Genomic DNA, 26,101 nt, shown 5'->3' with positions numbered 1-26,101 from the left:
CATAATGTAAGCAAAACTTACGATAAAAGGTACGTTTGTCGTTTCATAATCGCTGTAGAAAAACAATCATTGTAATGGTTGCTCACTTGAATTTATTTTGTTGCAGAATAAATAATACACGAACGTTCATTAAGTGTTATCACAAGAAGGTTTGCTAATTTAGTTTCAGCACTTCACTTTGCTTGTGTTGTACAAAACAGACATACCTTACAGATATGTGTGTAGATAAGAACATTTAAAATATCATAATTAGCTAAACAACACTGTTACAAAATGTAATTGATTGTTACAAAGAAAATATAATACACTTAAAGGATGTCGTTGTACATATGTAAATCACATGTCTCATAGTAACCTTACCTTTAAGGCATGCAAACATGATACATATAGCAATAGAGAAAGAGCCCAGAAAGCAACCCAGAATTAATAGCAGATCATTGGATGAATCAATTTTGGATGTTTGATCTTTGTCTGAAAGAGAAGGACGTGTGAAGTTGCATCAATAAAAGATCATATTGCTGTATAAAAACTGTTCAACAAATTTAACTTTAATATTGAACTTTAAATTGTATATTACTCATTAATATCGACACTCCAGCAAAGTAATATTGCAACGCAATTGTGGTTGCGTCATAGTTACAGTGATATTATAACCTCCACCAAGGACATATCTATCAATAATAATCTTTACTTGTTAATGTTTGATGCATTATGTTAAATATTGTTTTCACTATGTGTGTACACGAAGTTAATCAGAAGTCTCAATTGGTTAAACAACAGAATCATTATTAATATTGAAAGCCTATGGTGGTTGAAGATTATTTGGTCTGACAAGTTGATTACATCTTAGGCATTGCACAAGTGAAGTACCTCTATTGTGTTCTAAATTCCAATCATATAAAGCACTAAAATTATTAATGTTATATTGCGAAAAAATACACCTCAAGTATACTCATTAACACTCAAGTGTATTGAGATTAGAAGCAACCTAGATAGCACCAAAACTACCTCCATGAGACGTGCCTTAATCAGAGAGTTAAAAAAACAACGGACAGCGCATATCTGTTTCCAAACAGAGAATGCATACTAATTTTCAGTTGTCTAGAAGTTTATTACTCTAGTGTCATTTCACAACTTTTCAGGGAGACTATCAAACTAATATTGATGTCAGTGTCGTTTACACCATCACTTATAAAACACAATCTGGGCTTAACTTTTTTTTCATTGCAAAAATTCCCTGAATAATTTTCATCAAATGATATTCAAGACAAACTGACCTGACATGTAAAAATTTCGTTCAATTCGTGGATTCCCATGGCAACCATTTGCCTTACAACTGCATGCAATGGTACCAAACTTTTCAATTGTATAAAAGCGAACTTCCATAGTAACATTATACGTCCGTTTTTCTTCATCAAATGATGTCATCTTCTTCCAAGCTGGCGAAAGCGTTGCATTATTCACTGTTATTACCAATTCAATTTTTGTTCTCGAACCAAAAGCTTTGCAAATGATCCATATTACGTCTCCTTCAATGTAGCTGTCTTTGAGACCTCCTATTCCATCAACCAGTAGGTTAAGCTTGGCCAGAACTGCCACCAGAAAAAAAAGAACAACAACAAGATGTTCAGAAATTGCAAATAGCGCTTTTACGTAAGTACAAAATGGGAACAACTGCGATTTTTATTAACATTGTACTAGAATTATTTGTTTTATGACGGGAGCTCGGGAACATGAATTGTTTATATTTTTGAATTTAGGAGAGAAATGCAAAATAACATTTCCCTCAATTTTCTACCAATAGCCAAACGAAAGAAAACACCAGTCAAAGACAGCAATGGTATATAGGGTACAGATAAATGTCAATAATAATATAAACGCTAACACGGTATTAGAAGTGGTTTGAATCTCTCAATATGGTAGGAATCATTTGTGATGTAATAATTATACAGTAGTCACATTGCGCACACACAAAAATTCTTACCGAAAGTAGAATAGTACATCACAATTCGGTCTCGGATAGCTCCGCCCAGCGCACTTTGGATGCATTTACACTTCTGTTGACGGCTTAGGGGTAAACATTAAGAGTCGAATTGGTATTATGAAGCCTCTGTCCCTCCAACATATATTACCACTGTAATATGGGGTCACTGATGAATCTTGTGGTATCCTATCGACCCACCAGGTAATAATATTCTCTGGGTGCGTTTCCATAACTTCTCGATCTGCTGATCTGCTTCCAATTGTTGTTTACCGTTGGTAACATTTACTCCATTAACCTATAAAACAATTTGGGGCCACTGGTAGAGAAAAAGATAACCAAAATACCAGATCAATTCCAAAACGTTAGATTTTACAGATTTCACTCCATGAGGGATCCCTCTTAACTTTGCAACTTGACTGACAACATTTTCTGATTTGCCAATATACTGATGGTAATAAATGTACGCTGACGATCCTTCATAGAAAGAAAGGTAAAACGAAAAAGGCAGTCTGAAATAAAACGAACTAAACATACCATCAGCAGAAAAACGAACTTCAATGCTCTCTTGAAGGGCGGAATCAGTTGTTGTTCGTGCACAAGTTAATGTTCCACTAACGGTTTGAGGTTGAAATTGAAAAGATGAATGAATACTGAAAGTTCCCTGGTCGACTGAATCTTCCGCTCTGCAGTTTATATCAGTGGCATATTCAACGTTGTTGACGAACCATTTTATATTGTTCTTTGGGCGTACACCAATAACATAACACGAAACATTGGCTGTCTGGTTCATCTTGATGGGAAGATAATCTCCATCGGTGAGATTGAAATCGTCGGAGAGAATGTAAAACGACTTTGGAGAAACTGAAACAGCGAGAGATGCGATATGTTATAAATGGTTCAAATTTCGTGAGCACAATATGGAGGGCAGTGTCTTTACCTCGTGGCGTTTAATGTACGGGAAAAGCAAAATTAATCGTTGAAAGGGTAATATTTAAATTATTTATCATAAATAACATTTAACTGAATCTGTAAATGAATATATTATATTCTCATTGATAATGGTTTCCAGGAAATGAAAAATACAGTTATGCATTAATTTCCATAGACAAAATACAGTGTAATAGAATTTAGATGCTACGGTTGTCTTTGTTATTTCTTGCCTGGTTACATTGAAAATGAGTAAAACAGAGAATGGAGAAAGTGCAACAATTCTTAATTCAGTTCCCGCTAAGTTAATATCATGTTTTCTTTTTCTGGATATAACTATACATACATAAAGAAATTGTACATAGGTAAACAACATACCTAGACCAGTGGGGCAAGAAAGGAGAAGGCATAAGAATAGGCAACAGGGAATCCCTTGCGTCATTATAGTTTACTTATATTTATCTTCTTATTCAGTATATTGTCACTTAAACTAATGTCTCCATGGTGTACACATGTTTATTTGAAGTAGAGGAGATTGATGAAGAAAATATGCTTTCAGTTGCATTCCTTATATAAAACAGAAATGCTACAACGAAAAAAAAAAGATTAGATAATAGTTACTAATAAGATTATGTCAATCTTAACTGAACAGGCATGTATATCAAATAATGAATATGGATTATTTACATGGATTCAGAGAATATTATAGATTTTACAACAATGATAAAATATAAATAAACCTGAACAGTCAGCTCCAAAATTGTCTTCATACAGCCTGGGTTTGCTAGGTGTGGACTTGGCCAAAAAATATCCTATAGTGCGCATTATATAAATCTCATATTTGCTTATGTATTATAACAAACAAATACAAGTCATCAAAGATACAAATAAGATATGTTTCCTCTCGACGAGGTATTGTCAGATGGATTGATAATGCGAATAAATTGTGTATATTAATTATGCAATGAATGACAGTACCTTACAAAACTATTTCCCGAAATAATGTTATATAATAGGGCGCTGAGAATAAATCATATACATAAATGACGTTCATGTTTGACTGGTAACAACATACTACTTATTTGTACAACCTGAGTTGATTTTAGAAGTATATATAAACTATTTACATGTAAAGCATACTTTAGTCGAGGTAAATACCAGGTATTTAGTTTCTAAACACAGAAAAGTTTTGTCTAGGGTGTAAAATTCATATGATAAATTTACAAACTGTAGAATTGTTAGCTTATTTTAGCTGCTTTTAAAGAATTTCAACGCAGAGATCAGCTCAATATTCATGAACAGACTGGATATGTTCATATTGTAATAAGAAACAGGTATTGTCTGCTAAACGGATAAAGTAGAGTTCAATTTAACAACCCCCTAAGTTATTAAAGTTATAACAAACCAACGTTGATGATGAATTATATACTTTATGGCACACCATATGTTACGCAGTTGTTTTAGCCTAAACTTTCCTGTCAAGAATGTCATTGATTGTATCTATATTTCTAGCTTCTAACAAGTTTATAACCTATACAGTTGTCCATAATAGTAGGTTTTGGAAAGCATTATTAATTTTGCCTGTTATCATTAAATTGCGGTATCTTCATGATGTGAGATCAGCAACGTAAGTTGTAGCATTTGCTATGAATTGTCAAGAAGCAGACACATTGGACCATACGTATATCTCGAGACACGGTATATATGATACAACCCGATCATTTATGAAGATACGACTTTGAGCCATGTGAAAGACAAATCTACAAAACTTACCATTTACTGATAATTGGTATATAACAAAACGGGTACCACTACTACATTGGTAGGTCCCTTCATCCGATATGGAAACGTTATTCATTATTAAAGTGTAATACGGAGGTTGTATGCGGGCCGACTTTCTTAACCACAGCACTTGATCTTTGTTATAAATCGCTTGTCCATTATAATTCCATTTCTGTTCAGAAGGCGTAACATCAATTCCCAAGGAGCAGTTTAAAGTCACGTTGTCGTGTTTATTGGCACTGATGTTAGTATCAGAAAACCCATGGTCATGAAAACCACTACACACAAAGAGAACTAAGTGAAAACGTAAAACAACATCCATTCTCCAACAAAGATACGTACAGACGCAATGTATGAACGGCGGTAAGTTGTACGCAACAGTGTGTTGATATCGGTTCTGCATCATCTGAGTCAAACAGGAACGACCTATGATTTAGAACACGCCACATGCAACGTAATGAAGTGAAATCTATGTAGCAAGTCGCAAAGGTTTAAGTTTCGTTTAACTGATCACAAGATAAAGCAGTCCAAAGGTAAATAAACTAAACTTATTGAACTAAGTCTGATGTTGTAGTAATTTACAAGTTGTGTGCCGTATCGCCACAGTGGATGCTTTTCATACCTTTTAAGAGCTGGTCAAAGGATGGCCTCCATTCTTCAGGAATTGCAGCCAGCTTCATACGTAAACATTCATATAGGCTTATATGTAATGAGAATCTCACATATGTGATGAACAAATGTATGAATCAAGAGTTTTTGGCAGGTATTTGTACAACATTGATGGTCGTCTTCAGTAATGTTGGGATTTGCTTGAACTCGAGTGTTTATGGGAAGGCACTTTTGAAAATTCAGTCGGATTCATATGATGTTGTTTTATCATATGTTTCAATTCAAATTTATTTTTTGCTCGTTTGTTGTGTACCCTGGGCCAATTTGATTTGGGGGGGGGGGGGGGCTGTAACGACTTGCCCTAAAAATATATCCAAAATGTTTCACGCGCTCGTTCAACATGTTAGTGTGCATATCATATAGGCATGCGTCGGTTATTACACCGCATGTCAATAACATACAATCATTTTCCATGTTATTACCCTTCCATACCGGTTATAATTATTGGGGAAGTCGTTACAATAATAATAATATTAATAATATAAGTTTAAGCATTGAAAAACACATTGAAAATTATTTTTCTTTCAGTAGGTGCCCGAAAAATTATCAGCATATTGCCTGAATTTTCACAACAATATTTGGTTGGGAGGTGGCTGCAGCCCCCCCCCCCCAGCCCCCGCCTCTTACGCCTATGATACACATTGTATGAGCTAAATATTCCCTTGGATAAAAAGTACTTGGAATTTTCTTGGCAGTGATAAATTGTAGCTGCATTTAACACTGTACCTGCAATTCATGAAATGGAGTTTGCAAGCGGCTGTTGCATAAGTACTGTTTTAAAAATTGTAATTACTGCTCCATATATCAGGTCATTTTGAAGCGTATCTAATACATGTATAGGATATTGAAAGCGAAATATTGATAAGCTTATCGTGAAAAGTGCTTTATGTGTACATTTTAGTGATTCGTTCTTGTTAACTAGGCAATTACTACTTTCCATGAAAATATAAAATACCATAGAAGTGAAAGTGTGTCGGACCTATTATTTTAAGCCAATCGAGCATATCTGATATTTATAATTGACTTCTTGTAACCCTCGTGGAACTTATGTTGCGCTTAATATGTCCAGAATCAAAACAATTTTCCGTGATGCTTAGAGTAAAGAAACGTCTTTCAGTTTCATCGTATAGGGGGAAATCACTCCCGTCAATATTGTTTAATGCCTTGCTGTGAAAGAATGCTCTTGAAAGGATCTCTAACTGTCATAATTAAAGCTCTACAGTATTTTCATGGTTTGTTAAATTAAGTTGGCCACAGTTAAGTTTTCATTGCGCGCCTCATGGAGCAATAAAAATAGTTATTGCCTGAACGTGTTCATTTAACAAAGGTGGCCAATAACAGTAAAACAGCATGGTTACAAAGAGATCGCTTCAGTCAATATAACAGGGCGGTGCACACAGAGCCAGTGAAAGAGGGTTAGATATGGGGGGGGAGGGGGAGGTATGACCATCTCTGCTTCTATACCTCACATTTCGTAAACAAAACGATATATTCTTTCAAAATGATAGCAAAAACATTTCCACAACAAAACCACTTCTTATCTATGATAATGATTATTTTAGAGATTTGTTTACAAAAAAAAAACGCAAACATCATTAATATTTTTAATTAATTTGTCAACAATGTTCTTTGCGTCATTGATTTTGTTTGTGAAAGAGCTTATTTCAATACATCCTACAGTATTTTCATGGTTTGTTAAATTAAGTTGGCCACAGTTAAGTTTTCATTGCGCGCCTCATGGAGCAATAAAAATAGTTATTGCCTGAACGTGTTCATTTAACAAAGGTGGCCAATAACAGTAAAACAGCATGGTTACAAAGAGATCGCTTCAGTCAATATAACAGGGCGGTGCACACAGAGCCAGTGAAAGAGGGTTAGATATGGTGGAGGGGGGAGGGGGGAGGGGGAGGCATGACCATCTCTGCTTCTATACCTCACATTTCGTAAACAAAACGATATATTCTTTCAAAATGATAGCAAAAACATTTCCACAACAAAACCACTTCTTATCTATGATAATGATTATTTTAGAGATTTGTTTACAAAAAAAACGCAAACATCATTAATATTTTTAATTAATTTGTCAACAATGTTCTTTGCGTCATTGATTTTGTTTGTGAAAGAGCTTATTTCAATACATCCTACAGTATTTTCATGGTTTGTTAAATTAAGTTGGCCACAGTTAAGTTTTCATTGCGCGCCTCATGGAGCAATAAAAATAGTTATTGCCTGAACGTGTTCATTTAACAAAGGTGGCCAATAACAGTAAAACAGCATGGTTACAAAGAGATCGCTTCAGTCATTATAACAGGGCGGTGCACACAGAGCCAGTGAAAGAGGGTTAGATATGGGGGGGGGGGAGGGGAGGCATGACCATCTCTGCTTCTATACCTCACATTTCGTCAACAAAACGATATATTCTTTCAAAATGATAACAAAAACATTTCCACAACAAAACCACTTCTTATCTATGATAATGATTACTTTAAAGATTTGTTTACAAAACTGGATTCTTCACATGCCCCCATCTCTTCACGTCCCGGTTAGTAGACGCCTCTCATGGTAGAAACCAGATTTCAAGTGTTTCTGCAAACACAGCTGCCACTTTCTCTTCTATAGAAGAGAAAGTGGAGGAAGACAGCAAATGCTAACAGAGCAACAGAGCTATTGTCACACTTCATCGACACAAAGCAGAACACAGTACACATGTATAGTTCTGTAACTTCGACATCATAACTTCGGATTAGACATTTACTGTTATTATCGCATAGGTTTCTCGGTACTGAAAATATAAATCATACTGCTAAATGGAAGACATTTTTCACATCGTGAGATGGAGTGTTAAGTTATATTTATTTCTCAATAAATGTGACTTAAGCAGTTGCGAAGGATCCTCAAAAATTACTATCATAACAAATGTTTCTGAAGAGTTGGTCCTCAATTGTACGCCGAATGGAGAACACTGGCCGCACAGTTCAAAAACTCTATTTGCGGGACAGATTTATCTACTAAATGACGGAAAATATAGTATTATATAATTACTCTCTGGTGATCGTGGTTTCCATATCGAATAAAGTTACATACGTGTGCAAGGTAAACAAAGAAGTTGTTGCCTCGTATTATATTAAGGCAAGGCTTATATATATATATATATATATATATATATATATATATATATATATATATATATATATATATATATATATATATATATATATATATATATATATATATATATATATATATACATTGGTATTTGGGTTTACTTCAAGGCATGATAGCTGGGACTTAGGTTTACCTCGGGGATAGGTTTACCTGACACCAAGTAAGCCTAAGTCTAGGGTCTCCTCGTTCAATCAATCTCACTTCCTTTGAGGAATGATCATTTCGAGTTAAGAGACAACATCATTAACTTTTCAATTCCGAAGTTACAAGAAAAAAATCGTTAATTAAAAGGGTAGAATTACCCTTCAAAGGTGGAGGTAATTCCAAAGGGTATATAACAGAATTACGTAGTAGATATACGTGGTATATATGTTGTTCCCAACTTTACACCTCGATTTTGGCCAAATGCGGCTATATATATCTCCGAAACTTTAAGGTTCCTCTAATTACACAGTAATCTTCACGTTTTTACTTGTATCTTTCATAAATTTGGAATATATAAGAAAATAAGAGTTTCTATTTTAACTGGCAAATTCCACGTAACGATACATCGCCCTCATTTCGTAAGCAGTTATGTGTTCGGTTCACAGCACACTCGATCGGATCGAAACGTTGTACCACAATACATATAACGTTAAAAATGCATGTGGGCCTAGCCAATTCAATTCAATTCTTTATTTCCAGTATAAATCATTAAAAATTTATAAATAAGAAAATAACTAAATTTATGATTAAGATATAAAATAGTAAATACTAGGCATAACACTGAAAAAAATCACAACAATGGTTCTAGAGCACCATGCTGTATGAACATGGACGCCCTATAAACAAAAGAATTCCTATAAAGTTCAATCCTGAATCTGGGAGTTATTGCAGCATTCCTCAAATTGTACTTTGTCTTATTGCACAGAGAGTTTATTGCACAATGCAGTGGGTGTCCTTCATTTCTATGGATGTTATTTAGTAACCTCTCAAATTCCTTCCTAGCAGCCGTATTTACTTTATCTTTAAGTAGGTTATGATTTAATCCAAAGATTCTTTCACAGTATCTCAGTAAACTTATTAATCTTTTCTTATCTTTCATTTGGACAAAGTGATACCAGACCGGGACAGCATAAATGATATTTGGCAAGATAGAGGCCTCAAACACCCTTTCCCGTATATGGACAGGAAAGTGAGGAGCAATATACATGAGTGTGGCGACAATGTGATACACCTTGGCTAATACCTTCGAAATATGATTTGAAAACGTCAGCTTTTTGTCGATGCAGACTCCTAGATACATTGTACTGGAAGTACGTTCAACGGATGTATTGTGAATAATTGTCTTCTCATCTCTCTTCTCGTTTAATCCCCTGTGCTTATTATTGATGTTTTCGAATACCATTTCCTTACACTTCTTTTTGCTGAAAAGTAGGTTCTTCTGGTCGCAAGTGCTAACTACACTAGTGATAATAGGGCTGATAGAGGGCCTCCTTGTGGAACTCCTACTCTGATTTCAGAAGTTGTTGTATAGCCTTTGTCTAGTTTAACTTGTCTTGACCATCACTGCATGAAATCCCCGAGCCAATGAATGAGCCATGGCTCATCGATGAAGTTACACAGGTCATTTAGTAGACGATTGGGCAGGACTGTATTAAATGCACTTGAAAAAGTCCAGAAATAGGACTTTAGATATTGTCGTCTGTTTACAGTTTAGCCCAGACACTATGCCATGGACAAGGGTGAGGATTGCATCAGTGCACGAGATACCTTTTCTGTACGGAAACTGATTTGGATCACCATGCTCATCAATGGATTTTGTGACATACGAAAGTAATACCTTTTGCATACAATTGAAACCTATGCTTGATATATCAATTGGGCGATAATCATTTACTGAAGCAGGGCTGCCAATTTTGGGCACAGGAGTAGTTTTGGCATGTTTCCAGTCAGATGGAATAATACTCTGTTTGATACTTTCATTGAAAATGATAGTGAAAATGTCAGCAACTTTATTTGAGTAATATTTAAAAACCCACCAGGGAATGTTATCAATACCTGATGCGACACCTCCCTTGACAAGTCCAAACTGTCTTTTATGACATTGATTGTCACCTTCTCTGTTCCAAGAGCACTGGATGGAAAACCCTCTGTTTGGTAAAGAAAATCAAGAAACATGTAGAAGTAATTTGAGGAAACAGCTGCAAGGTCACTGATGAAAAGTTAATGCTCTTGAAACACATCCACACAATACATGCATGTAAGGGAGCATCCCTTCTCATTAAATTCAATAATTGTGAAATTATATATGTGACCAAGGACAGAGGTTAATGTATGGACATACGACCCCAAGTTCATTGCAAGTTTTGTGGTTTACATTTTACTACTAACAAACTAATATTTTAGGAAATTGATTATGGCACAATTCCCAAGTATTATAAGCAGTCATTTCATCATTTCTTAAATGAATGTAACGGGACCACGCAATGTAATCTTTTTGGGACCTAATCAAGACCGGACGCCCCGGACCACCAAACCAATGGGTCATATAAATTCTAAGGACATTGTAGAAGAGTACCATTATGCGTTCAACCCGGTCCAAACAATGCTAGACCAATACAAATGACTTAAGCACAATCATTATCTAGTTTATTCATCAATATCTTCTTTTTATAAGTTTTACTCTACGTATGTACCAGTGTGGTGATACAAAACAAAAGCAACACCTTTGGCGCTGGGTTTATTCCTACTAAATATAGTTTGACGTTTCTATTTCTCCTCTCTCACTAATGTATATATTTATATACTATATCATGACGCGTGTGTGTATGGACGCCTTAAACAATTGTATAATTGTGCAATGTGGCTTGTCTTGAACTCAATCGAGTCGTCGGGGAACATGACGCATTTCGGTATTAGACCAGGATCTATATGAGAACTGCACTAGACATATGTCCTTCGATGCAACACTGCATCCAGAGATAAAATGTTACACAACGCGAACTGAATGCTAATTGTTACCCCACCCCTAGTACCGTAACTCATACAATGAATCTAAAAATAAATTCCGCATGCGATTTGAGAATTGAGCACATTTCCTCTGAATATCATGTAGTGGATCCAAAGGCGTATCATTGCCGGGGGGGGGGGGACGAACCCATCACTTCTTGAGATTGTTCCCATCTGCATGAAAACGCGCGCACCACAACCCTACGTGCACCCCTCAAATCGCTTCCCGATGAGATACGAAACTTAAAAAAAAAACCTTCGCCCGTAGTACCAAGACCTTGACAAAATCCGGCAACACCCACTTCATCGATAACAAGTGATCGGGGTTGTGTATTAGTGACGTCTAGAGGTCGTGCACTGACCTATACATGAGTGTGAACACTCCCGATTTTGCAATTTCCCAAGATCAGGCCCCGAAAAATCCCAAGAAATCCCAAAGACACTGTACTGTATGGATATCTAGCAATATATATAGAGATATCTATAGGAAAACAAATCCCAAGATCTTCCCTAAACTGAAGGCAAATAGAGAATCGAAGCCTTACTTAAAACTGTGCCTCTTTCGAAATGAAAACAATGTGGGGCATTGCCAATAAAATATCTATTTAAGTCTCATTTCAATTATTCGAATTTGTAAAGCAAACAGCAGATATCACATCATACACTCTAAAAACAACCTGGTGAAAATTTCCTGGTTAACAATTTGCTAACATTATCCTAGTTATTGGCTACGTTAGTTAACATCATCCTGGTTACGCTCCATCCGTCCTGGCGTAAACTTGATCTTAACATAACCCTGGTGAAAATAGATTATTTGCATATTGCAATCCTCGCCTCTGATTGGTTGGTAGTCGCGACTCAAGACGTTCGATCTAGCAGCTTCCTACGACGACAATCGCAAGCAGGAGAAACTTTCAAATACAACGAAGAAATGTGCAAATAACCATCAAATTATTGCAGATGACGAAGTCAAATTCTTGCTAGATCAATGGGGTATGAGTAACCTTAAATCAATGTGTAAATGTAAAGGTGAAATACCAGGATCATGTCGATTTTGTCATTTCTGTGATACAGTCAGTACGCGCGATATTGAAGTATAACCTAACGTTAGCCCTTAGGCTTAGGATTTTAGGCTAGGCCACACTGTACTGGCTATGAGATAGTAAAGGCTTGTATTTGTATAGTAAGTACCTTCACTTCAGGACTAGGCCTAAGTCTAAACCTAAGTAAGTTATAATCCTACTGTGTGTCATACTCAAAGCAAGACCTTCCCTAATTATTGGCCGCTTTTAGTGACTAATTCCACCAAATTCGAGTAATTGTGGTGTACGGTAGCTTCTGAGTTCACACCTAATCAAAGCCACACATTTGTAGTGAAAATATGCATAGACAATTGTGCTCTTGGGTCAGTACACTTTAGTCTTAGACCCTGTAGGCCCAGCTTGCCTTCGCTTTTAAAAGACTAGGCCTAGGCTATACTACTAGTGGTCTCCATGTTCGGGAAATGGCTATTAGTGATTGCCGACAGTGAAAGAAGAGATTGCTTAAAATTGCAAGTAATGCATTTATTGTAGCCTAGATTAACCTCTGAGTCTGAGTGTAAAACTTACCCAGGCTAGGCTTTAACCAGTTAAGCTATATTAGAAAATTTAGGTTACAATAATGCATTGATAATGTGAAATTTAATTTAAAAAATGATAATTTTGTACTAGGCCTATTCATTTATAAAAACCAAGAAACCTGTGTATGGTTAATCATAATATAGACTTTACTTCAATGTTAATTGGGGGGGGGGGGGGTACTTGTTTGTCAAACTTAAACAATTTTTGGCTGAAATTAATTAGGCTAAACCTACCCATGCAATGATATAGGTATAGCCTAGGCCTAGTCACAAGTAAGTTTTATCCACATGAGAAATGTAAAAATGAAACACCACATAACTAGGTCACAGCTTTGCACTCCTAATGTTATAAGCCTCACACTATAAAACAGAAATGAGTTTTATTACATCTCATGTTGTTCTTATTCTACAATTATACTCCCCAGAGGAAGGTTTTGAAGCACTGTCAGTGAGGCAGATTATATTTCCATATTACGCACAGCAGATCATGAATTGGTGTAAATCTCAATAAACTGAACTGCCCATAGCAGGGACTCCTTATAGCATTGATTTTCTGAACATTAAAAAGAGGGACACATTTACAGTAAGGCATATTATGTTTCCATATATATCACAGCAGATCATGAAATTGGTGTAAATCTCAATAAACCGAACTGCCCATAACAGTTTTCCTTATGGCATTGATTTTCTGAACATTCAAAGAGGGACACATATTCAGTTTTCATGGGAGAGAATTTGTATAGATACAAACTGATAAGTATTTAAACATGGTACAAAACTCAAAGACTGTTAATGTAATTAATTTTTTTTACTTTGAAACTATTTTCTAACAAAGTTGACCGGCTTCTGTTAGGTGCAGAAATAAATAACTCTTTCTGCTGTTATGTGTTATTTTGTTTGGCAGAAATGGAATATTTGTCCCAAGAGGAGCTAACAGCCATGACAGAGTACAAGAAACACACAACCTTGAGCCTTCCATTACCGTACTTGCAAACTACATGAAAACTCTGTAGGCTGCAGTTTACTTAGCCCTATATGATGGTAAGTGTTGTTCAATGTAATTTCAACTGAATACTGTTGAGTATTACTTTTAAGTAAAATATCTCTATACACAAGTTTAGCAACTACAACTCATACCATCAAGTCAAAAGTCCAACACAAAAATGAGTAGCAAGGTGATTGATACCATGTATAAGTTATGCATGTAGAGGTCAATTGAGGTCACTGCGATCATCGCAATATACCATTATCTCGATATACTTCCATACACTTCCTCCTATTAAAGTGCCAAATGATATCGATTTATCTTTGCACAAGATTGATCTCTTACTCTCCGCAAATTGTGGAAGCATAACTTGAAGCCACTGCGAAGTCATCAATTTTATTTTTAGATGAATTTTCTTGTGATAGTGAAATTCAGTTAAATTAAAGTGCATGTATCTTAGAAATTTCAAAACAGAAAGGCCAAATCAGGACTGTACAACATATAATTGTACACTATTCTAAGCATATCCTACATTCTGTATTGCAAGTCTCTGACTTGTAGTTTTATTTCTCCATGGTATAAACAAAAGTGTGACCATGGCCTTCAGTAAGTTTCAGTCCTTTATAAAATTTTTGTCATAGAGCAGTGAGATACCTTGGCTATCTTGGAAAGGGGGAGGGGGGGGGGGAGGTTGGGAGAAGATGTAAACTTTCAGTGAATGTTATTTTACTGTATCAAATTTAAACAATTTCACAAATCTTTTGTTACAGATGAACTTGGCATTTTCTCTTGTCACTCTGTTGTTTTGGGGAATTTCAACATCGAAGGGTGCAAGGATGCATCCCTGCAATCATTCATACATGTAAAACAAGTAAGTTTTATTTTTTAGATTTATGATTAATCTACATGGAATTGTGCTAGCTGATAGCCTTTTGATTATTGGAAAAGTGGAACCAGTTTAGATCTGTAAGGAAATTAAGGAAATTGAACAATTTATTTACTGAGATGTTAGCCAGAAGCAACAGGACTTTGCAAAGCATGGCAACAAATTTGTCTAAAGCGAAGAGAAAATTGCTTGGTAGAGAGCTTTCAGTGCTCCTACCTTCATCTACCATAAAATGGCAACAGAAACAATGTTGAACCAGTATCACACTCTTTGGTTTGACTATAGGCTAAGTGCTGTAAATAACACTATTGACTCATTTTGCTCCAAGCGACTATCGTGTAATGCACATTTACACATTTGACCTTCGCCTATTATGCAATTGGTATGTCAAGTTCACCAACACAGGCTGTGTGTACTTAAATCTCCATTTTCTTGTTTGTCAAAAAAGATCCGAGGAAACGACCGTGAAGAATCTTTAATTGTCTGCCAACACAGTCTGTTACTGCACTTGCTATAAAAGACAGACTAATGCAATTTATTCCTTTTCTACAACTGAAACTGATAAAAAAAAAAGGTTTCCAAAAAGTTTGACGCAAACAAGTAGACTGAAGAAAGCGATTAATCTTCTTTTTCATTCTAGTTCGTTAACACACCATTTAATACTTTAATTTTTTCATTCCTTTCCTAGATTGGTACAAACTGGATGAGGTGAAAAATGAGAAATTGAGAGAGGCTACCAAGTAACACAGCTTTGCAGTAGTAGAAGGATGTCTTTGGCTTGGATGATCAAGAATGTGATTGTAGCTGTTTTTATGAGAAACAATTTCATGTTTTGCATTTCAATTCATCTCTCTGTCCACAATTGATAATACCTGTTGGTACAACTTCAATGAAACTTGCATAGATGGCCTGTGATGAAGAGACATGTGGAAGTGCTCAGGAATTTTATGTCAAAGGTCATTTAGGGGTCGGTTTAGTTAATTGTTTGGAAACGCTTCTTCCTGAGTCCACGGACGGACATGTGGATGTATGCAAAACGTGATCATAATTATGGTCATTCGGGGTCGGTGTTTCAGAAATTTCATGTTCAAGGACACTTTGGTCTATTCTTTAACTACTTAACTGTTAGCTCAAAATCTTTTCAAATTAATCTTTCTTGTGATTAAAATAAGCTTAACTTACCACTTTCTATTGGAGTTAAAATAATTTGCACAAGTATGTGAGGTCCAAAGATGAGCTTATGACTAAAACATTAATAAGCCTAATTATTGTCCTGCAGATGTTCGGTTTGCCTGTGCAAAGTGGTAAAATATAATTGTAATTAAATTAAAAATATTAATTAATTACCAATAAGTAAATAAGTAAATTCATTAAGTACCTTCCTGGAGGTCTTTACTCTCCAATTGTTCTCAGACATTTTTAAGGAACGCACAAGATGACTGAATGGGAAAATTTCCTCAAAGGTTGTAAAAAAAACAGTTTAAGAATTCTGACGAAAGGTGACCACATTTGAATATCTAGCATATTTGGGGCTTATACAGCATACCTTAAAGGAAAGAAGCTACTGACACAGGGCTGAATTTTGTCGTAACAAAGGTTATAGGGAGAGAGGCTTTGATCAAGTTTTTCAAGAGACAGGTATAGGGTCCATTTCTTGTTCTGTACTGAAAACTGTTCAAGTGATTTTCAAGTTGTATCCTTGTGCAAAAGTGCCGATCATGGTCTTGGTATCCCTGTTACATTTCACAGTTGATGTCGAGCACTTAGAGTTTCAGCATGTGACGATGGTTATGCTGTAAATATGTCCTCAAAATTTTGATTGCAGTATTGCATTTCTTATATTAATTCATTATATAAGTATTTGAGGAATTAATTAAACTAAATTGCGAAAGTTCACTTAGTACTCAAAATTCAAAAGTAATGGAGATGCAAATAAAGTTAGCTATCAGTAACATTGATGATCCTGTTTTATAATTTATGTTTGCTTTTTTTTCAATTTGAATGCATTGCAACTTAAATGGAGAATAAGGTGGCATACCCAATAGTATGAACAAGGAAAGGGGTGATTTAACCAGGAATGAGTTGGAATCAGTTTCATATTAACCAGGATAATGGTGACATCAACCAGGAAATGTTTAATTTAACCAGAAAGGGTTGGAACATTCTGTGATATTAACCAGGATAGTATTAGCATCAAACAGGAAAAGTGGTAAATTTGACCAGGAAAGAGGTGAAATATTTCATGATATTAACCAGGATAGTATTAGCACCAACCAGGAAATGTTGGTTAATTTAACCAGGAAAGAGGTGAAATATTTCATGACATTAACCAGGATATATTAGCATCAACCAGGAAATGTTGGTTAATTTGACCAGGAAAGAGGTGGAACATTTTATGATATTAACCAGGATAGCATTAGCACCAACCAGGAAATGTTGGTTAATTTAACCAGGAAAGAGGTGAAATATTTCATGACATTAACCAGGATGTATTAGCATCAACCAGGAAATGTTGGTTAATTTAACCAGGAAAGAGGCGAAATATTTCATGATATTAACCAGGATGTATCAGCATCAACCAGGAAGTGTTGGTTAATATCACCAGGAATGAGGTGAACTACCCATTGATATTAACCAGGACAGTGTCAAATTTCACCACAAAATTTAACCAGGCTTTCCTGGTTACATCTACCAGGATTTTGTTAAAATTTCATTCACCATGCAACTTGGTGGAAACCACCAGGACATACAGGGTAGCATATAAACGCAACTCCTGGTGAAAATTTCACCAGGAACTGGTGAAATTTCACCAGGTTGTTTTTAGAGTGTATCAGTGAACATGAAGATGGCGTTACAGGATGAACAGCCTCCAAACTGTCTATGAGTGTAGTGTTTGGTTTCGGAAATATCTGGTATTTTTTCATTTCCTTCAAAGGAGTTTTATAGTAGCCGTTATAAGAGCTTTTAATATTTGTACACCAATACATGGGCGCGGATCCTGGCGGGGACAGCGGGACGCGTCCCCACTAACTTTTTCAGTGGTGGGGACATGATATACCGTGTCCCCACCAATTTGTCTTGACCAACCGTTGCATTTCAAATTCCCCTGTATTGAACTTTGGCGCAGTTTGATCCAGCATTGTGCAAATGACATGCTATAAAAGACGAGAATTATTACTATTGACACTGTTAAGCGTGACTTCTCCGCTGAAGTATTAACACATTTAACATGACTATTTTGTATGAAAGAGCACAAGAAGACAAAATGAACAGTGAAGAAACTACCATGATAGCATGCTCTGTTAAGGAGATATGACACTTTGAAGATATCAAAATTTCTTTGAAAACGACTGGTGTAGAAAGACTTACTGTGAGGGTGTGACGTCACATCCTCACTGACTTAACATTTGTGAATATATTTCTTTAAAACTTATTTACATTTTTTAACACATTTGAAAATAATATAATCAAATTTTTTCAGATGTTTAATACTTCCTTCGACAAATATGAGATCTCCTGACATATCTTTTGGTTGAAAGTTATGAAATCTCACAAAATATTTAGAGAAAAAAACAAAGACTTTTCAGGAATGTGAGGATGTGACATAACAGCTAGTCAGATTTCAGCAGTTTCTACACAATCTGATAACACTTTACACTTGAATATCTCTTTAACCGAAAAAGATATTTGAACAGTTTTCCACCATTGTGATTCTTTTATTGTCCTCTTGCATATAACATAAACATGTATGACAACTGAACCAATCCTTTAAGGGTTGGAGGAGGTTTTTCTGTATTGGTTGTCCATAGATGAAATTTTGTGCAACATTATGGGTATGTTGTGAAGTGAATTTATTTCACGAGAAGTGTGAAATTTCAAATTCTGAACAAATAATGGGCTAAAACCTTGAAAAGTGTGACTGACGGGTATTGTGGGCCGCGACGTAGAATCACCTACAAAAGCAATGATCCACAGGAGATGCGATGAGGTCGAACATGATGTGTGACTGGTGACAATCTTCAAATAGTTATGGATGAAAAAAAAATATTTGGAAAATACTTGGTTCTCAGGCAAAAGTGAACATCTAGTTGGTCATTTTCAAGCCCGAGATGTGCCATTTCCGGTGATCTGGCGGTGTCAAAACCGATGGTGGCGCTCCGCTTAGATAGTAATTCGCGCCCCCGGATTAGAAAATCCTGGATACGCCCCTGATGACCCATAGATAAACCTCTTTTCACGATCAAATGTTGAACATCTTGTAAGAAACTTTCGTCTTGCCATGGGTGTTACGTCGATACCATTGTCGAATAAGTAGGCCTAACTGAATAGCAGTTACTCATTCGCGAATGTCGAACGGGCAACGAGGAATAAGTATCTTACTTCACACCGGTATGCAGAACGTACGTACACCCGAGGCGCACGTTTGCATGTAGTAAACGTGAGGAGCGGAACTGCTATTGTGTGAGTTTATGTACACACTACGTACACAGCCTTACCGCGGATTGAGACGAGAATCGTTTCTTGCAGTTAAATTTCGTCTGAATTAGTTGTAATTTCGTTGATTCTTCAGTTGTTTTGTTATAAATCTTAACCATTATGACTTGAAATTTGCTAAAATAATCAAAAAACTGTCTATCATATGAATAAGTGCAACTTGTGATGGAAGGTAATACTAATAGGCTAGTCGAAAGTTGAAGATGAGTGGCCGAAAAGAAGAGTTGGTTGCTTTAGCGTATGCTGCCGTTCAGATGAGCATTGCTGAAGTTAACATAGCAGATGCGCGAAATGAAAAGGCAGATGACTACGCATCGGTACTTCAGGTTGAAGGAGAGACCCTGTCGATCCTTTTTCGGATTTGCCACTTGCATGGGAAGGCGAATTTGCAATGGAAAAATGGCCGCCTGGCATGTTTATTGATATTGCGAATTATTTTACCAGTATTGATAACATTGAACTGAAGCAAAGACTGATGACGGACTATAAAGATGGTAAAGCCTTCAGCTATTTGGAGTCTGGGTGGCTCGGGGAAATTTTTTACAATGCCATTTCTGCCGAGTCAATGTTGTGCTTTCTAAAGGCAGAGTGTACACCATCGCAGCGTATTAATAATATTCCTTGGAATAACGCCTGGAAATTCCCCCACCCGCTGAATAATTTTTATAATGTTCTTACCAAATAAAATAAATATTTTTTTCTGTTTGAACAAATTGAACCCACCCTATAAGTAGTAGGAATATGCCAAGATTAAGACTAAGTTTATTTTAAATCACGCATAAAAATGAAAAAAAAACTAATATTTCTTTATATGAAAAGCCAACTACAAGATATCAATGCCTCTACTATGCAGACTATCACGGCCAGAAAAAAAATGTTTTTTTCCCTGGAACATAAATCCGACTTAGTCGGATTTCCCGACGCGGATCGAACGCATTGTAAGGGGGGGGGGTCCCCCACCAGAAGCTAAAGCTTTTTGAAAATTGAAGACCCAAATGACGCGATTTGGTGGCCGATTTTTACAGTGATTGCCAGTGTACTACACATGTGTTAAACCATGTCACGGTACCGTAGCACATGAGTCGTTTTGGTGCAACATGAATCCCGGCATCGTAACTACAACCGGTATTTTCCTCAACTTTCATCTATGGTTCAAAGCACTTAGTGACGAGACTGTCAATGTCATAAATTCAATAGGCATAGCCTAGGCTACAGTATGTACACTCTTACACGCACGTTTATAAAAAATATAAAAAATGACACGCTTTATTAGGACCTTTGTTTTTTAACATACACTTCCAAAAGAAAAGCACAAACCGTGGAAAAAGCAACCCACACCATCCTTCATTCATACTCGACGTAAGATGTTAGATTATCACGTTCGCACATGGATTAAACTAGTAATCCGTACACAAAAAGAAATTGGGAGTTCCCCACTATTCCATGATATTGGAATAGTTTAGTTTAGTAGAAAAAAGGATCAGGGGGGACACTTAAGTCCCCATCAAGGACCCTATAAAGAGAGGGAAAAAACTGAAGACACAAACACTCAGACCCGATTACAATGCTTAAAGTGCTTGTCCAAAGCATTCTTAACTCCTTATATACTATGTCCCCCCCCATATCATTGACCCCTGGGGGAAAATATTTACACATTGTAATTACTTAAAATCTTTTCATTTTTGTCAATAGGGACCCTAGTATTGACAGATAGGTATTGAAATGAGGTTTTAATTTTTTATTTTTTTTTAAATTATTGAGCTAATTAGATATGCAAATATGAAATATTTTCGGGAAGTTGACCGTTTTTTGGCCCTAACATAGACCGAAAAACGTTATTTTTTGACATATTTTCCCCAAATATAGAGCCATCTCTCTACATATGCCTCTGAGGCTCCTGATTTGATTCCTTGTATGTCTTAGCTAGTTGTATGAGATAGGGTCAGTTGACTTGAAAGTTTTCACTGTTCTCACGATTTTTTTGAAAAAAAAGGTCAAAACGACCGGTTTTTTGAATGTAAACAAATCTTTGAAGACAAAAAAAAAAAAAAGTACATGTGACCCCCTCGGAAAAAGGTTGTTTATTGATGCAGGCTGTCTTATGTGCAAAATAAAGCTATGGGAGGCTCTCTAGTGTATTCCTACAGTATCTCGAGTAATGACTTTCTAAAAGCATGTCTTCACTTGTGTTCATTAAAGGGCAATCGGGAGAATAGGAGTTAAACCCATTGACACTACTTGCAAGTACAACTTTCTCAGGCAAACTGTTCCACTCATTCACAACCCTATTAGAAAAAAGTTATGCCGAATATTAATCCTACTATGCGACTTTTGAAGTTTAAGACAATGACCTCTAGTACAACTATTGTTTGCAAACATGAAAAAGTCGGTAAAGGATAAATTGTCGAAACCATACACAATCTTGAAAACCTGGATCAAGTCCCCACGTAACCTCCTAAGCTCCAGTGTGGTGAGATTCCACAGTTGTAACCGCCTATAATAAGGAACCCTCTTTAAGGAACTAATCATCCTAGTAGCTCTCCTCTGGACCTTTTCAAGTACTTCCTTATCCTTAGCAAAATAAGGGTTCCAAGCCTGCACAGCATACTCCAGATGAGGCCTAACCAACTGCTTATAAAGCCTAACTACGATGTCCTCTTTCAGAAAACTAAAGTTCCTCTTGATCATACCTAAAACCCTATTACCTCTTTTAGCAGCTTCAAGACAATGTTTGGAAGGTTGCAGAGACGAGTCAATGTAGATACCTAGGTCTCTTTCAACAGAGACCTCCTGTAACTCCACACCATTTAGATTGTATGTAAACTTTTGGTTACTACTACTAATGTGCATTACCTTACATTTATCAATATTAAAAAGCATTTGCCACCCCTGAGACCAGGAAAAAATCTTATCTAAATCCGCTTGAAATTTCTCAGAATCGCTTTTGGAAGAGACCTCAGAATACAATTTGGTGTCATCAGCAAACTTCTTAGCTGTACACAAAACATCTCTGTCGATGTCATTTATATAGGCAACAAACAACAGGGGGCCTAATACAGACCCTTGTGGAACCCCACTAGTAACGTTCTGCCAAGAAGAAGCACAGCCATTAATTACCACCCTCTGTTCCCTATTACCAAGCCAATTCCCGATCCAAGACAGTAAATTCCCTATGACACCCATGCTCTTCAGCCTAAGTAAAAGACGCTGGTGAGGAACTTTACCAAAGGCCTTCTGGAAATCCAGGAACACAACATCTACAGACCTCTGCCTATTTAGTGAGCTTGTTACATCTTCCATAAACTCAAGGATATTAGTGAGACAAGACCTTTTTTGACAAAAGCCATGCTGAGACTCTCTGATCAAAGACTGACTGCTGAATTGACATTAAATTTATTAAATCGTTATAATTATTATAACATAATGAGGTGAAATGCATAAGGGTAAGATTTTGTGCATGGGAACATTCACAATCATCGTTTGAAGAAAAATAAATAACGAAAATTTCAGAATAACTTTGAAGTCCCGTAACATGCTGAGCCCAAGTAACGTTCGATATTTGGTGTAGCCTAGGTCACGTAGTACACATAGGCCTATATTGACCCGCAGATAGTGACTGACGGTAAATCGGTAATACTAGAGGTTAATGTGCTAATGTAATGGTTCACCTATGATGTTTTATTGTCGGACACGTCTTATTTCTTTTCATTTCCCCCTTTCTTTCTTTCTTCCTCCCTCTTCATGTTTTTGCTGTCTGTTTTTTTAATTTTTTTTTTATCTCTGCTCCAAAATTTCCCGCGAGTGACGAAGATTTTTTTTTTTTTATCTCTGCTCCAAAGTGTCCCGCGAGTAACTAAAATTTCCCGGGAACGGGGTTCCCGTGTTACCTACTTTTTCCTTTATACACGTTTTTAGGTCTTAAACTCACCGAAATATACACTTGAAATAAATTCCGAATGTCGCAGTAACCCATTCTTAATGCGATTATCGTTATGAAAAGCTGTCATTTGTTTACGTTTTCCGAGGATTTCATTCTCAGTTGACCTGACCCCAAGTGAGAATCAGACATGCGCACTCGTAACTCTGAACTGGCTTTATGGGTGTGCGAGTAAATGGGAACGATACTACAGTGTGTATTTCCATTGACGTGACGTCAGAACAAAATACAAAAGAAATGCTTGTGACGTTTCATGCGAGGGCTTTCTAAAAAATGACAGTGTTATACTATTTCCCATCCACAAAATCGCGTAGGTATTCACCACTCGGTAAGCACTAGCGGACCGAAATTCTCGCTCCCGGAGCATCGAATGTACATGAAATATATATCACAAGGAATTTACGGTAGTTTACTTTATATATGCATGTTTATGTCACCTCGTAAGATCGAAAATCTCAAAAATTGGAAGTAAAAGATGGAGTCGTGTGCGTTAGAAACGTACTGTAGACCATACCAACCAAGTTTAACGCTAGGTTTTTATTACTGTATTACGGTACGTGAATGATGCATACAGTGTGTACGTACAGAATACAGCAAGTAAGTTAGGCCTAGTTTGGGTTTTTAACAATGTCGATATGCCTCCATCAAACGAACGGGTAGTTATCACTCAAAGTGGATCATTTTATCTTTGTCCAAATGATCATTTACAGCTTAAAGCATTTATGTACGTAGGGTTTCCATCATGAACGCCAAAATACGGCTTTGCCTCCCAAATAGCAACATTTTAAATCGTTAACGAAACACAACCTGTATATTATGTGTGGCTTATAGGCTAGCTACTACACAGCCTGCATGGTCAATGATTGTCACTATTGTTCCATGTTGTAGCTTGATTACTTCTGTAATTTAGGAGGCAGGAGGTGGATTACAATCATAACCGCAACACTTGTGTGGTGTAGTCATAGAATCTTGTCCTAAATGAGACAAATTGTCATGTTGAAAACATCATAACTTGTCATGCAAACTCCAAGAAATAGCATAAATGTTAAGTTTTAAATAATCAATCATTACTTTGATACATAATAAACAAATTGTCATTCTGACAAACGCAATCCATCTGGCCAGCCCCTTAAACCCTCTATAGGCCTAGTTACGATATGAATAAAAAATACTATAGTCTACTGTACATCCTACTGTATACATGTGAACCATCCATCTTCTCTCATAACCAATTGACCCCCAAATAGTTTTAACCCACTGATCCACCAGTTTTCCTACTTTAGGCTTTAGTTATTGGAGCCAAAGGTGTTTCACGGTCGATGTATGAAATTGCTCAAATCTGTCGGTACCATAGGTACCCAAATGTTCCAAAGTTCAATCACTAGTTTTGAACAGTCTAAATTAAGGAAAGTTAGTTATTTGACGATTTTACAGGACTAGATAATAAATTTCATTTTCATTTATTGGTCATTCTGTGACAAATCACGGATGTGGTTGCTCGACCCTCTCCAAAATAGTAGGAAAAATTACAGCTGTCGCATGGCTATGTTGGTGATAATTTGGCGACATAAACCCTTCATCGTACTGAATCACGGTATGACATAGTTCTTCAGAGTTGCATAACTCTTTAATGGATAACACAGGAAATCTTTGGCAGATTTGTGAGCAAAAAATACAAAACTTGAGCACGCACTGGCAATTGAAAAGTTGAGCTAACTCCACAGTACCTTGTTGGCATTTAATGTAAATATACCTGTTCTATGGGATAGGCCCTACAGGTTTCTCTAATATGAAGATAGTGGGATGTTCAATTACTGGGGAAAAAGGACAGGTCTCAGATATGAAAACTAGCCAAACAAAGCACTTGGCCAGCCAATTGCAAAATGTCAAACATTCACATTTATCAGACACTTTTGAAGCAGTGCAGCTGACATTTTCATAGTATGCTTATTTCCTAATCGTGTAACGAGGGTTGTAATTTCTGGAGAAGGTTGAACTACAAAGTACAAACTTTTCCAAAATATGTTGGTTTGATACATGGAATGAACTTTTGTTAACAAATACTCTTCTTCATTTGAACAGAACACAGTTGGATAACAAGATGGCTGTTCACCTATGGTATCTGGGTGTTACTTTTCTCGTGTATTTACAGTATACTGATGCAGGTAGGAATTAATTTTTGCCATTTGACCCAAAATGTACAATTGTAATCTGTGGACAATGGAATTTTGATTTGGCAATCTTATGGTTACAGCTACATCATTGATAAAATGCATTTCGATTACATTGTAATACACTCTTGTGGTGTACATACTGTACACATGTCACATCTAACATATATTTGTTTGTTATATGTGTTAAAGTTGTCCCTTTGGACATAGGTTTGTATTTATGTTTCATTTCAATCTCATGATTGAACTAAACATTTGTGCAATTTACAAGGTTTAAGTCATTGGATTAACAATAAAACATTAAGTTAGGCTAAATGTGCTGGGAAATACTAACATGGGGCTGTTATTCATGGCATCACTATGTGTACAGTATACTGTAAAGGTATTAACACTGACTTGTCTACTGTACTGTATGTGTAAGTTGGTTATAGAATGCTCTACTGTAATCTACAACTCTACAATTATATTGTAATTTTACTGTAGAAAATT

The 26,101-nt window shown here is 36.3% G+C and overlaps 2 protein-coding genes across 14 annotated transcripts in view; one reads left to right on the top strand and one right to left on the bottom strand.

Moving 5' to 3' along the window:
* The window catches only part of LOC139981986 (tyrosine kinase receptor Cad96Ca-like), a 196,139-nt gene extending 190,586 nt beyond the window's left edge, over positions 1-5,553 (bottom strand). Inside the window, exons 1-6 of one of the 3 annotated variants that reach the window (XM_071994477.1) lie at positions 4,685-5,553; positions 2,519-2,845; positions 1,985-2,300; positions 1,278-1,592; positions 361-471; positions 22-52 (exon numbers count right to left, since the gene is read on the bottom strand). In XM_071994477.1, coding sequence (XP_071850578.1) covers positions 22-52; positions 361-471; positions 1,278-1,592; positions 1,985-2,003 — 476 coding nt within the window. In that variant the 5' untranslated portion in view covers positions 2,004-2,300; positions 2,519-2,845; positions 4,685-5,553. The remainder of the gene's footprint in view (positions 1-21; positions 53-360; positions 472-1,277; positions 1,593-1,984; positions 2,301-2,518; positions 2,846-4,684) is intronic. The other 2 variants (XM_071994478.1, XM_071994479.1) reach the window with 2 other exon arrangements.
* The window catches only part of LOC139981981 (uncharacterized), a 471,811-nt gene that overhangs the window by 375,735 nt on the left and 69,975 nt on the right, over positions 1-26,101 (top strand). The window lies entirely within an intron of this gene.

This window comes from Apostichopus japonicus, chromosome 16 (genome assembly GCF_037975245.1).
Source record: "Apostichopus japonicus isolate 1M-3 chromosome 16, ASM3797524v1, whole genome shotgun sequence".
NCBI lineage: Eukaryota > Metazoa > Echinodermata > Holothuroidea > Aspidochirotida > Stichopodidae > Apostichopus > Apostichopus japonicus.
The sequence above is the reverse complement of the archived record's forward strand: the minus strand, read 5'-3'. Positions and strand labels throughout refer to the sequence as shown.